The sequence below is a fragment of the Colobus angolensis genome, unplaced genomic scaffold, assembly GCF_000951035.1.
Source record: "Colobus angolensis palliatus isolate OR3802 unplaced genomic scaffold, Cang.pa_1.0 Scaffold117, whole genome shotgun sequence".
NCBI lineage: Eukaryota > Metazoa > Chordata > Mammalia > Primates > Cercopithecidae > Colobus > Colobus angolensis.
In genome coordinates, this window is record NW_012112808.1 from 7,865,543 (window position 1) to 7,878,062 (window position 12,520).

The 12,520-nt window shown below is 38.7% G+C and overlaps 1 protein-coding gene across 4 annotated transcripts in view; it reads left to right on the forward strand.

Moving 5' to 3' along the window:
* The window catches only part of XRN2 (5'-3' exoribonuclease 2), an 87,995-nt gene that overhangs the window by 26,875 nt on the left and 48,600 nt on the right, over positions 1-12,520 (forward strand). For all 4 annotated transcript variants that reach the window (XM_011963224.1, XM_011963219.1, XM_011963234.1 and 1 more), the window contains 11 exons: positions 313-371; positions 448-537; positions 1,464-1,536; positions 1,672-1,722; positions 2,187-2,344; positions 3,474-3,548; positions 3,962-4,095; positions 4,202-4,259; positions 4,343-4,450; positions 9,278-9,322; positions 10,949-11,080. In XM_011963224.1, coding sequence (XP_011818614.1) covers positions 313-371; positions 448-537; positions 1,464-1,536; positions 1,672-1,722; positions 2,187-2,344; positions 3,474-3,548; positions 3,962-4,095; positions 4,202-4,259; positions 4,343-4,450; positions 9,278-9,322; positions 10,949-11,080 — 983 coding nt within the window. The remainder of the gene's footprint in view (positions 1-312; positions 372-447; positions 538-1,463; positions 1,537-1,671; positions 1,723-2,186; positions 2,345-3,473; positions 3,549-3,961; positions 4,096-4,201; positions 4,260-4,342; positions 4,451-9,277; positions 9,323-10,948; positions 11,081-12,520) is intronic.

Consider the following 12,520-nt stretch of genomic DNA (forward strand, 5'->3'; position numbering starts at 1 on the left):
ACAGGAGAATAGCTTGAACCCTGGAAGGCGGAGGTTGCAGTGAGCCGAAATTGCACCACTGCACTCCATCCTGGGTGACAGAATGATACTCTGTCTCAAAAAAAAAAAAAATAAATAATAATAATAATAATAATAATTTAAATTTGAGAGATGGAATCTTATTTTCTTCCCAGTGAGGGAACATTGTTCCTTGGATGACAAGACTTCACTTCCTTTTGTATTTGAACTTTTTGTTTTTGTTGTTCTGGCTTAATATTGAGTAATGTATCTCACTTTTTATGGGGAGAACAAAATGTTGCCTCTTTTCTCTAGGTGGCTTTCTTCCTCCAGAAGAAATAAAAGAAAGATTCGACAGCAACTGTATCACACCAGTAAGTAGTCTCATACTTTGCTAGCTATTGCTAACTCGTAAATGATAGGTTAATTTGTTTCTTTCTATCGTTTTAGGGAACTGAATTCATGGACAATCTTGCTAAATGCCTTCGCTATTACATAGCTGATCGTTTAAATAATGACCCTGGGTGGAAAAATTTGACAGTAAGTTTCACATTTTGATACTTCAGAAAGATTAGGGTGATCATTCAAGGCTGTACTTTGATATGAGTGACATTATTTATCCTTCTTCCCTGCCCCATAAAATGCTAGTTGACTATTGGAGGAAAGAAAAGCTTCCAGGGTTATTGGACATGGGGTATCCTTACATGGTTAGGTTTTAGATAGCTGAATTTTCTCTTAAAGCCAATTTTGTCATCTTGCCATCACTATGAAGCCATAAAATGGGATTCATGATTTAAAAAATATATATAAGAAAGTAATTTTTAAATGGAAATTTCCATTATTACATATCAAAATACAGCAAGATTAGTAAGTTGTGGGGCTGCCTTAAATGGCTATGTTCCCAAATATTTAAATAATATTTAAATGAACTTGTTTGTAATTTTAGGTTCATAAGCTGGCTTCCCTAATAATGAAACATGGTAAATTATATTTAATAGATATCTGTCATTGATTATTCTTGGGGCATATATGGTCCAGCACTATATCCTTGCATGGCAGTGAAAATAGGAACTTGTGAATGGTAAATTTTTCTGATGGCTAGGTCTGACCCAGACATTTCATTCCTTTCCATTCCATGTAGTAAGTTAATCAGTGAAGTAGTTTTGGTGTCTGACACACACACACACACACACACACACACAGAGACACACACACCCCTACTTTACTCAGAAAATTTTCAGTGAAGTAGTTTTGGTGTTACACACACACACACAGACACTACTTTATTCAGAAAATTTTCAATGAAGTAGTTTTGGTGTTTCACACACACCCCCACCCACCTAGCCACCTTATTCAGAAAATTTTCCTGTAACACTTTTCTCAGTTTTTCTTGAGACATATAATTCATTTGATATTTGTGTCTACAGAAAATTGGGGATAAGCTGAAAGTGTTAATTTTTTTATAGGTTATTTTATCTGATGCTAGTGCTCCTGGTGAAGGAGAACATAAAATCATGGATTACATTAGAAGGCAAAGAGGTAAAGCTTACTTAACCAATATTTGATTGTATGTTCTATTTTTAAAAAGCCATTGAATAGAAAATATTTGGTATGAAGTGATATTCTTGTGGAATATAATATATTAATATAAATATTTGTTTCTCTCTTGTTTAGCCCAGCCTAACCATGACCCAAATACTCATCATTGTTTATGTGGAGCAGATGGTAGGTTTCTTCTTTGGGATTTGCTTCTCTTGGATTAAACCATAGCAAGTCTATGGGTTGGTGTGCAGTAATGGATTATTCATGGTTACCTGGAAGTTCCAAAATGCCTTGGTTATTTTATGTTCGACAAGGAACTAGTATTGAGTTGCTGTTTAATCTGTGATCAATGATCTTTAATTTCTTTTCTTCTTTTTTACGTTTTTCAACCTTTTAACTCCCCATACCTTTAAAATGGAAAATTTCCCAAGTGTTTAATCCTTAGTGGCAGTCTATGTTGTAGGTCCACATATCTGGAGGACTTCCTGTTAACTGGGAACTGCCAGGAAGTGTCAGGCTTTGGGGCTTTGCTGCTCATTTGGGTGTTCATTTGGACTTTTCTTTGTGTTGGCATCTCATAGTAGTTTATGGTAAGAATCCTCTCAGAATACTCACTGTTCAGTGTTTTTCTCATTGTCGATTGATAGCTGATCTCATTATGCTTGGCCTTGCCACACATGAACCCAACTTTACCATTATTAGAGAAGAATTCAAACCAAACAAGCCCAAACCATGTGGTCTTTGTAATCAGTTTGGACATGAGGTCAAAGATTGTGAAGGTTTGCCAAGAGAAAAGAAGGGAAAGGTAAGAACTTTGAGATGGTAGTTGCCTCATTAAAAAAAAAAAATCTATTGTAGTAAAGTGTACATGACATAAATATTTCAACCATTTTAAAATATACAATTAAATAGCATTAAATATTTGAGTTACCTTGTTTTTAAAATGAAGATTGTGGTTGATTAGTTTTTTATGTGCTTGTTCTGTTACCCTTCACAGAGATGTTTTTTCTTTTTTTTCCTTTTGAGACGGAGTCTCGATAGAGATGTATCTTTTAAAGTACTTTAAAATAAACCTGCATTCAAAAACATGCACACATTCATCCTTTCTACTTAGCACTTTTTCTGACATCTCCTATATCTACACGAGGCTTAGTTCTCATAGATAATAATGCCCATAGCTTGTAATTTGTTTGTGGAAGTTATTTGTTTGAAATACTCTTAAAAGGAACTACAACTTCTTGAGACTTTTAAGTTATTCCCACTTTTTATGTATTTTAGGTTCACTTGGTTATGTGCAGTCCCCTTTAAAGGGGCTTCTGTTTCAATAATACGGTGCCTCTTGAGTCATATACTTTATGGGGGGGAAACAGACGATGGTGCCTCTTTCAAAGACATTGTTAAGTGAAAAAAGAGATTAATATAGTGTATTATTTCAGATATGTAATACAATAAAGACAGTATACATGTGTCCGTGTACATATTTCAGATACGTAATACAATAAAGACAGTATACATGTTATCTATGCACATTTGTTCACAAGGAAGGGGTAATGGTTGGTTGGGTATAGCTCATCAGTTGGCAAACTTCAGTCCTCCAGGTTTGGCCTGTGAGCTATGTTTTTTACATTTTTAAAGTCTTGTTAAAAACAAAATAAAACATGAAAGACTATTCAACAGAGATCATATATGTCTCCCAATAGCCAAAATAATTTACTGTCTGGCCTTTTGCAAAAAATGTTTGCTGACCCCTGGTCTAGATGTGGTTGATTTTATGGGTAATTTTTATTTTAAAATGGATTGGTGAGCTTTTAAAAATTTAATACTTGTGATATTAAAATGGATCTTGTGTTAGAAAAAGCCTTAAAATTTGCTTGGTTGGAAAAAATTACTGGACGTAGAGTAGACTTGTTTCATCTTCATTCCTGTTCTTGCAGCATGATGAACTTGCCGATAGTCTTCCTTGTGCAGAAGGAGAGTTTATCTTCCTTCGGCTTAATGTTCTTCGTGAGGTATGTAGCAATAATCATTGAAATCAGGCTGGGCGCGGTGGCTCAAGCCTGTAATCCCAGCACTTTGGGAGGCCGGGACGGGCGGATCACGAGGTCAGGAGATGGAGACCATCCTGGCTAACACAGTGAAACCCCGTCTCTACTAAAAGATACAAAAAAAAAAACTAGCCGGGCGAGGTGGCGGGCGCCTGTAGTCCCAGTTAACTTAGTCCCAGCTACTCGGGAGGCTGAGGCAGGAGAATGGCGTAAACCCAGGAGGCGGAGCTTGCAGTGAGCTGAGATCTGGCCACAGCACTCCAGCCTGGGCGACAGAGCGAGACTCCGTCTCAAAAAAAAAAAATAATCATTGAAATCAGCACTCAAAGCAGGGTGCCTTTGATAGCTGTAATGGCAGCATTCCTTTTTGGTTGCAGTATTTGGAAAGAGAACTCACCATGGCCAGCCTACCATTCACATTTGATGTTGAGAGGAGCATTGATGACTGGGTTTTCATGTGCTTCTTTGTGGGAAATGACTTCCTCCCTCATTTGCCGTCGTTAGAGATTAGGTATGTGCATTTGTGTAGCTTTTCAAACTACTGTTTTAGGCTTCTTGACTTTACTGTGCCTAAAGCATAATGGTCCTAATGTATAATGTTTGTCTCTTGCTGACAGGGAAAATGCAATTGACCGTTTGGTTAACATATACAAAAATGTGGTACACAAAACTGGGGTAAGTTCATTCTTGAATGATTTCAAAAAAGTAGTATTTGCTTTTATAAGAAGATCATTTTACATGTATTTTATCACTTACAGGGTTACCTTACAGAAAGTGGTTATGTCAATCTGCAAAGAGTACAGATGATCATGTTAGCAGTTGGTGAAGTTGAGGATAGCATTTTTAAAAAGAGAAAGGATGATGAGGTAAAGTGTTTCTATTGCAGTAGCTAAAATTGCTCCTGTCTCTAATAGGCTATGATGATCCTGTGATTACTTTTAATCTCTTTGAGTGTGTTTTGATATCATTATGGTGTGTCAAGACTAATGTAATCGTCAGTGGTCAGTGCTTTGATTATTTTATGAAGGTTGTGCTGCTTCCTCTGTAAAACTGTGTATTGTATCCTGTTTGAGTTGCATTGTAATGTTTTTTTCTGTCTTCATAATCTGAATATAAATCCAAACACATTTCTAATCAATAGGATTTGAAATGCCGGTACCAAGGCTGGAAGACTACTGGGATCGAACTAGTGACTGTCATGTTTTGAAGGCAGGAAGACAGGTCAAGAAGAATTGATAGTGTAGGGAGTGTGGGTTGGATTGTATCAGCCAGGGCAGAGGGTTGGGAGAATGTAGGATCTGTGGAGAGCTGCATCTCTTAAGTAAGAAATTGAAACACAAGAAGGAAATAAAATAACAAAGCATTTGAAAATTGATTGCTTATTATGGATGAGTGCTTACATGAAAAGTCCAGGTTCTGGCTTGGGCAGTTAGGAGTTTGCTGGTGCCATTTACTAAGATAGCAAGCACTAGGGGTGGAATGGGTTGGGGTGGGGACAAAGTAGAAATTGAGTTTCATTTTGGAGATGTTTAATGAGACGGGCTATAGGACACCTGAGAGGAGAAAAGTCCATTAAGCAGTTGTTAAATGTGTGTAAAGCTCAGGGCAGAAGTCTTGAAAAGAGATTTGAGAACCATTAACTAATGGAAGGTACTTGAAACTATGAGTGTGACCCTGGGAGCTTGTGTGGAGTAAAAGTACCCTTAACAGAAGTCTAGGGAACCATGGACATTTAAGGAGAAAGAGGAGCCAGTTCTAGAGAGGTAGAAGGAAATTCCTGAAGAGATGAGAAGTCATGCTCAAGGGGTCACAGTGAGATGGACAGGCACTTTGTCTGTGGACGGGGTTTGGGAGCCCCTGGTGAGCTGATAGGATTGGAGGGGCAGCAACCTGGAGGCAAAGTGGTTGGAGGGTGATTGCAGGGTGTAGCAAGGGAGACCAGCAGTGGTCAAAATAAGCAGATAATAGCTTCTTAGAAACAGTAAGGAAATCCTTTCAGAAACTGGTTTTATAAAGGTCACATGGCTATTTTAAGCAGATAACAACATACATTACTGCTACATTGCTTCACGATCTCCCAACACATTAAAATGTGTCATTGAATCTTATTTTCTGTTTTCATCAACTTTGTATACTGTAGCTAGTGATCTCTTATTTTTAGAACTTTGGGCATCATTTTATGTAACATAGTGAGTTGACTGTAAGCATTCTTTCCAAAAGCCTTCAGTACTTGATAATGTTTTTATGTGATGTCAAGAGTTTTTTTGCATATAGAATTCAAATTACAGAACTAGCTTTGTCGGGATGATCAGATGACAACTGTAACAGACATTTTTAACTACTTTTTCAACAATTAGAGTGGCATCCCTTGATCTGCTGCTACGTACTTGGTACCACTTGGTTTAAAAACCTCAAGTTACATTAGCCTTCTACTTTCTCGTTAGCAGACTCTGCACCATAAGTTGGCATTAGAGGAGGAAGTATGGAATTTCGTAGATACCATAGTGTTACAGATTTAATTAATAACTATTTTTCAGCTGACCTGGAGGAGAGGGCATTTTAAAGCTTTGGATCTTTGTTGGTGTCCCTGAAGTCATGAAATGTCTTTCAGCATGATTGGACACCAGGGGAAACCCTCAAAAATGCAGTAGGAAAGTTTCCAGATGTATGTATTTTTCCAGGAAGTGTGTCCCTGGCATTTGACAGGTTTCCAAAGGAGTTCATAGCACAAAAAAGGGAGAGATCCATGAGGTCCACCCAGGTGGTCTTCCGTTTGTGTGTGACTACCACCCTTAGAGATAGGCATTTAACAGACCAGCAGAACAAATGGTAGAAAAGGAATAAATTAATATTAGTTATTGGCTAAGCATGGTGGCTCATACCTCTAATCCTAGCACTTTGGGAGGCTGAGAAGGGCAGATCACCTGGAGTTAGGTGTTTGAGACCAGCCTGGCCAACTTAGGGAAACCCCATCTCTACTAAAAATACAAAAATTTAAAATGGGCATGGTGGTAGGCGTCTGTAATCCCAGCTGCTTGGGAGGCTGAGGCAGGAGAATTGCTTGAACCCAGGAGATGGAGGCTGCAGTGAGCCGGGATCATGCCACTGCACTCCAGCCAGGGCGACAGAGCGATACTCTTGTCTCCAAAGGAAAAAAAAATTGCTTATTAAAGTTGAGCATTTAGGCAAGAAATGTGTTGCTTTTTATTATATGAGCTTTGATGTTTGCCTTTTATCTTGGAAATGTTGTTCATTTATTAAGCAAATACTTAAGTATTTACCATGTGCCAGACAGTGTTCTGAGTGCTAGTGATACAGCAAAAAACAAAAAAGCAGACAGAAATCCCTGCCCTCATGGAGTTTACATTCTCTTGGGTAAGCTGGAAGGTAAACACAGTAACTAAGTAAACCTCATTAAATGTTAGAGAATAAGTGCCACAAAGAAAACTAAAGCAGGTGAGGAAGCATCTGGGAAGGGAGAGGTTGGGCATTACAATTCTAGAAAAGGTGGCGAGAGAAGGCCTCACTGACAGCTGACCTTGATTAAAGATGTAAAGGATGTGAGAGAGCACACCGTGCAGATGTTTGCAGGAAGTACTTTACAGACAGAGGGAATCACCAGTGCCAAGGCCCTGGGGCGGGAGCATACTCAGGATTTCACAGAACACCAAGCAGCCACTGTGGAAGGAGCAGAGGAGGCAAAGGAAGAGCAGTAGGAGATGAAGTCAGAAAGGAGATGGAGGGCCCAGTCTGGTAGGACCCAACAGGTCATCACAGGACTTTTAACTTCATTGTGCATCAGTGTAAGGTTTTGAGTAGAAAAGTGACAAGATTGGACACATACTATAAAAGGATCACTCTAGCTGTCATGTTGGAAGTACTGTGTGGAGGGAAAGGTCAAAGCGGTGAGCCCAGCCCAGTGAGGAACCTTTTTTACAGTAATCTAAGGGAGCCTGGCTGGTAGTAGTGGAGATGATCAGAGGCAGTTGGATTATGAACATATTTTGAAGGTAGAACCAGTGGGATTGGCAAATGGATTCAATATAGAGTGTAAGAGAAGGAAAGGTGACAAAAGACTGAAAAATGTTTTGAGCAACCCTCATGAAAAAACTGGGAGGTACAAAGGTGGGGTGGGGATTCTATTTCAGACATGTGAAGTTTGAGATAACCAAATGGTGATGCTAAGTATGAAGAGGCCCTGGTTGGGGAGCCATCAGCATGTAGATGGTGTTTAAAGCCATGAGACCAGGTGATGACTCCCATGGGAGGAGAGAAGTGGAGGTACTTGGCCTAGGGGAGCACCAACATTAACCCATTTGTGCCCAGTATTACATTATTGGAATGATAAGCTTGTGGGAGTTATTTATATCCTACTGCTCAAGGTCATCCCCAAGGTCTGATTTTTCACACAAAAAACTTGCAACCTCCGGCATAAATGGGTTAAGAAGTTGGGGAGTTGAGGAGGTAAGACATAGCAAGAGGGAAGGAGATCAGGTGAGTGTAGCTTCCTGGAAGCCAAGTGAAGACTGTGATCCAAGGAGGAAAGAATCCTGGTCAGATAAGGACTGAAGTTTCACTAATGGATTTCATAGTCTGCAGGTCATTGGTGACCTACACATGAGAAGTTTCATTGAAGATGGGACAGAAGCTTGATTAAATAAATCAGTGGTTTCTACATCAGAGGAGATTTTAGGGTAGTTGATCTCCTGGGCTCCACTTCAGAGCAGGAGACTTAAGTATCCAGCATTCAGCTTTTTGCCTGGCAGAAAGCACCAATTTCCAATTTCCTTAAGGCCTTATATTGCAGTTGATAGGACTGACTTGGAAGTGTACCTACTAGGATGACCGTCAGTATAGGATCCGCTGACCCCTGTTTCAGGCTACAACAGCAGCTGTGGCCACCCTAGCTGTCATTTCAGTTCCTTGATACTCAGGGAAACTTGGGCATGGGCATGGGAGGCCCACGAATGACCCAGGGTTAGCAGGGAACAAGATGAACACAACATTCTGTCCAGTTTAAACCATGGCTGCAATTTGGAAATGAGTAGGGGGAAAGAATCAACATGGGCTAGACCCTCGCCTGTGAATTAAATTGGCCCAGAGTAGTAAGCTGTGCATACATCTGAATTTCTTTCCTTTTTTTCATTGGATTGATGGAATCTGGCCAGGGTGGGGGATAATGTTTGCAGAGAGTCCCACTTCTCTCTTTTCTCTATTGTGCCATGCATGCTACAGAGTAAGAGCCCTTTTTAGGTAACAGAGTCTAATTAAATTGTCTTGCTGATTTTTAAAAAAATGGATACCTTAGTTATTAACTACATTCAACTAAACCTTAAGAATTGTTGAGTTTTTTTTTAAACTTACTTGTGTCTTCTCCATATTGACAGCCTGTTTGCTCCAGGATAAAACCAAGGGTCTTTGTAATGGCTTTGCATTTTCCTGAAATGATTCAGAAGCTTTCTGAACAGAATTACCAAGAACAATTAAATTGTATCTAAATTCAGTCTTCTATTGTTAAGTTCTGATAAGCAGCGTTTTGAACATATAGTCTTGTTGCCTGGTTTAATCATATACCTAGATTTCTGGTGTCGTCCTTTAAAACTTAAGTTGTCTCCCAAATCATTCCTGGTAATGCTTAACTCTGACATTTTTGTGTAATTATTTGACAGAATATGTGGATTTTATACTTTTAGGACAGTTTTAGAAGACGACAGAAAGAAAAAAGAAAGAGAATGAAGGTGAGTTTTAATTGATTTCATGAGATTGGCAATAGCGTAATTTTACAATTTATGAGGAAGATGTTCATTACAGCAGCTTTATTCTTTGTCCAGTAGGACTTGGTCAGGGACGTAAGTGTCCACCCAATTGCCTTTTTACCTGTAGAAAGAACACTGGTGTCGATTTTAAAGAAGGCCCTCTAGGCTCTGGTGTCTGAAGGGATACACTTGGGAGGTGAGAGGTGGGTGGCATTTAGCTATTTGAATGGTTTACAGCAATCAAGTATTGTTTTTTAAGTAAAAATGGTCAATCTTTTGTATCCCCTTGAAAGTTAGTATACTCTTGTTTCTACATCTTTGTCAGATTAATCTTTCTAGAACATAACACTCTAAACTTGTTTCTCTGCTCTAAAAGCACCACCGACTCCTTAATCCCCTCAGAATCCAATTCTATCTTAATTTGGTGTTCAGAGCACACTGTCATCTCGTTGAATTCCAGCTGTCCAGCATATCCCCTGTTGTCTTCTAAATACACTATGTCCCTGCTAAGAGTGTTGTGTTCATTCGTAACATCTGAATGGATTTCTGACTTTGTAGCTCACTGACATCTTACCTTTTCTACAAGGCCTCCCTTCTTGGTTATGCTCATAGTACAGATTGAGCAATCCTTTCTTTTAACTCTGGTGCTTCCTACTTCTGATACATGTTTTCTTACCTAATTGCATAGTGCTTTATAGACATTTAACTTCTTTAGTTCTTGTTTTCTTATCTTCCCTACTAGATTTTCAAGCATGTGGAGTTTAAGGACTGATTTTTGCTACGTTTTGTTAGAATTAAGCAATTTCAGGAAACAAGAAGGGAGAAAAGTAGAGTTATTTATTGTTGCAGGGGGTTCAAAATCATTTAGATTGGGAGGGGCTTGTTTGGTTTCTACTTATATATTATTATTTTAGTCAGTATCTTTTATCAGTCAGCCAAGATTATCACCTATGTTAGCTATAATTATATCTAATTAATTGGAAATAAAGAGTTAAATTCTAGCAAGGTGAAGGGTAAATAAAAGTTGTATTTCCACAAAAATTAGCTGAGTGTGGTGATATGCACCTGTAATCCCAGCTACTCGGGCGGCTGAGGTGAGAGGATCGTTTGAATTTGGGAGGCAGAGGTTACAGTGAGCTGAGATTGCATCACTGCACTCCCGGCTGCGCAACAGAGTGAGACTCCGCCTCAAAAATAAATAAATAAATTTAAAAAGTTGTATTTCCTAAGTATAACTCAAACTCAACTTTTTTTTTAATCTAAATTATATTGTTTTTATTTGCCTGAAATTGTGTCTTGAATGTTTTCTGTAATTGTAAAAAGCTGTGGATTAGCATAATGAGACTTGAAAGATTTTCTCCATATATCAGGACAATGTATTATATGTACTTTAGGGCAGAGTTATTAAGTATTATACGCTATTGTTTGGAAGGTATAAGTTACCATCAAATCAAAGTGTAGACAACCTTGTAATTAAAACGAAGATCATTTGGTCTTTTAGTGGGTTTTGTAAAGTGCTTACAGTTTGGACTTTATTCCATTGCCTTCTTTGTGTCATCTGTGTTGTGATTTAATTTTAATTTCTACATTCATTTCCATTTATGTTAGAGAGATCAACCAGCTTTCACTCCTAGTGGAATATTAACTCCTCATGCCTTGGGTTCAAGAAATTCACCAGGTTCTCAAGTAGCCAGTAATCCGAGACAAGCAGCCTATGAAATGAGGATGCAGAATAACTCTGTAAGTGGCTTACTTTTATGTGGTATTTAAGAGGGGTGAATATCACATGCCTCTTGCAGGGGGATGTGTGTGTGAAATTTATCACAGCCTGGCGTTTTGTTTTATAATTTTTCTTAATTGCTTTGCCTTGAGATATTTTTAGTTCTGTTAAGTCCATCTTTATCAATATGAAAATATCCAAATGATGTGAAAGAAAAGCATGTAGGATTGTTGATAACATGTGAATATAAAGAGATAGCTAATTCCAGTTTGGGTGACAGAGTGAGACCCTGTCTCAAAAATAAGCCAAGTGGCTGCAGTGTTTTTGTAATGCAGATGAACCACACACTACTTCCCCCTTCTCCAAAGAATAGGGTGGTGAATGGTGCTAGAAGCTTGTCAAGGGACATCCATATGTCTCAAAGCTGGGGCAAGAGGAGGAGAATGGGTTTTATTCCCTTATTTCCCCTTTCCTTCAGTGGGCAGTTGTGACCATTTTGCAAAATAGTATTCCTTAGGTGTAAACTCTGGCTCTCCAATTCAGCATGAAATAGATCTGAATAAATATCTTAAGGTAGCCCTTACTATTCAAACTCTGGTTGCTCCCTGTTTGTGAACTCAGCAACTGCATGCATTTATTTGCCTTGTATTCTTCCATATTTGAACTTGGTAATCCAAACTCCAGAAGCAAATCAATCTATCCTGCAAGGCTGTACTGTGTCCACCACCTTCCTATTGTAGTGGAAATAAACCATGAGCTCTCAGAATACCCAGTGGGACAGCAGCAGGGCTGAGGGAACAGACCCTGATCTAACAGTAGAGGAAGGAACATACACTTTTGCTATGATATATCCAAGGAAATTGAATAAGCTTGGATATTTAATTTTTGTTATTCTGTTAGTTATCCTATTGATGATCATATGGAACGGAAATAGCTGATGCCCATCATTTAAGATTTTAGTGACTACCATACCTGCAGAGCAGAACTGAGAGTGACTGGTGTTGTCATATGCCCTGTTGGGGGTAGAGTACTTTTTCTTTTTTGATCTTGGGAGGCAGGCAGGTTTAAAATTTGCCAGCTGTGGTTGCTTCAAGAAGGATTCCAGTGTTATCTTCAGGCTCCTAGGATTACGCTGCAGGACCAGACTGTAGATTGATAACATCTGCCACAGGAGTAGTAATGGGGAGATTGGTGATGAGGTTGCTTCTTTGATTCTGTCTTAATTAACTCCCCTTGCCACAATTATTTCTATATAGAGGAGGTATGGAATTCGAATCTTTGCAGAGTGGGATTTTCACCTAGAATGTTCTAAATTTAAGGAAATTTTGAAGCCAAATTACCAGTTTATTTAAAGGGAGCCATTTAAGTAACAGATTTCTGTTGTTTTATTTTTCTGAGCTGTTGGGTTGTAGTCTCTAGTACTTGTCTACTGATGATTAACATTCTTAGTGTTTTATTAA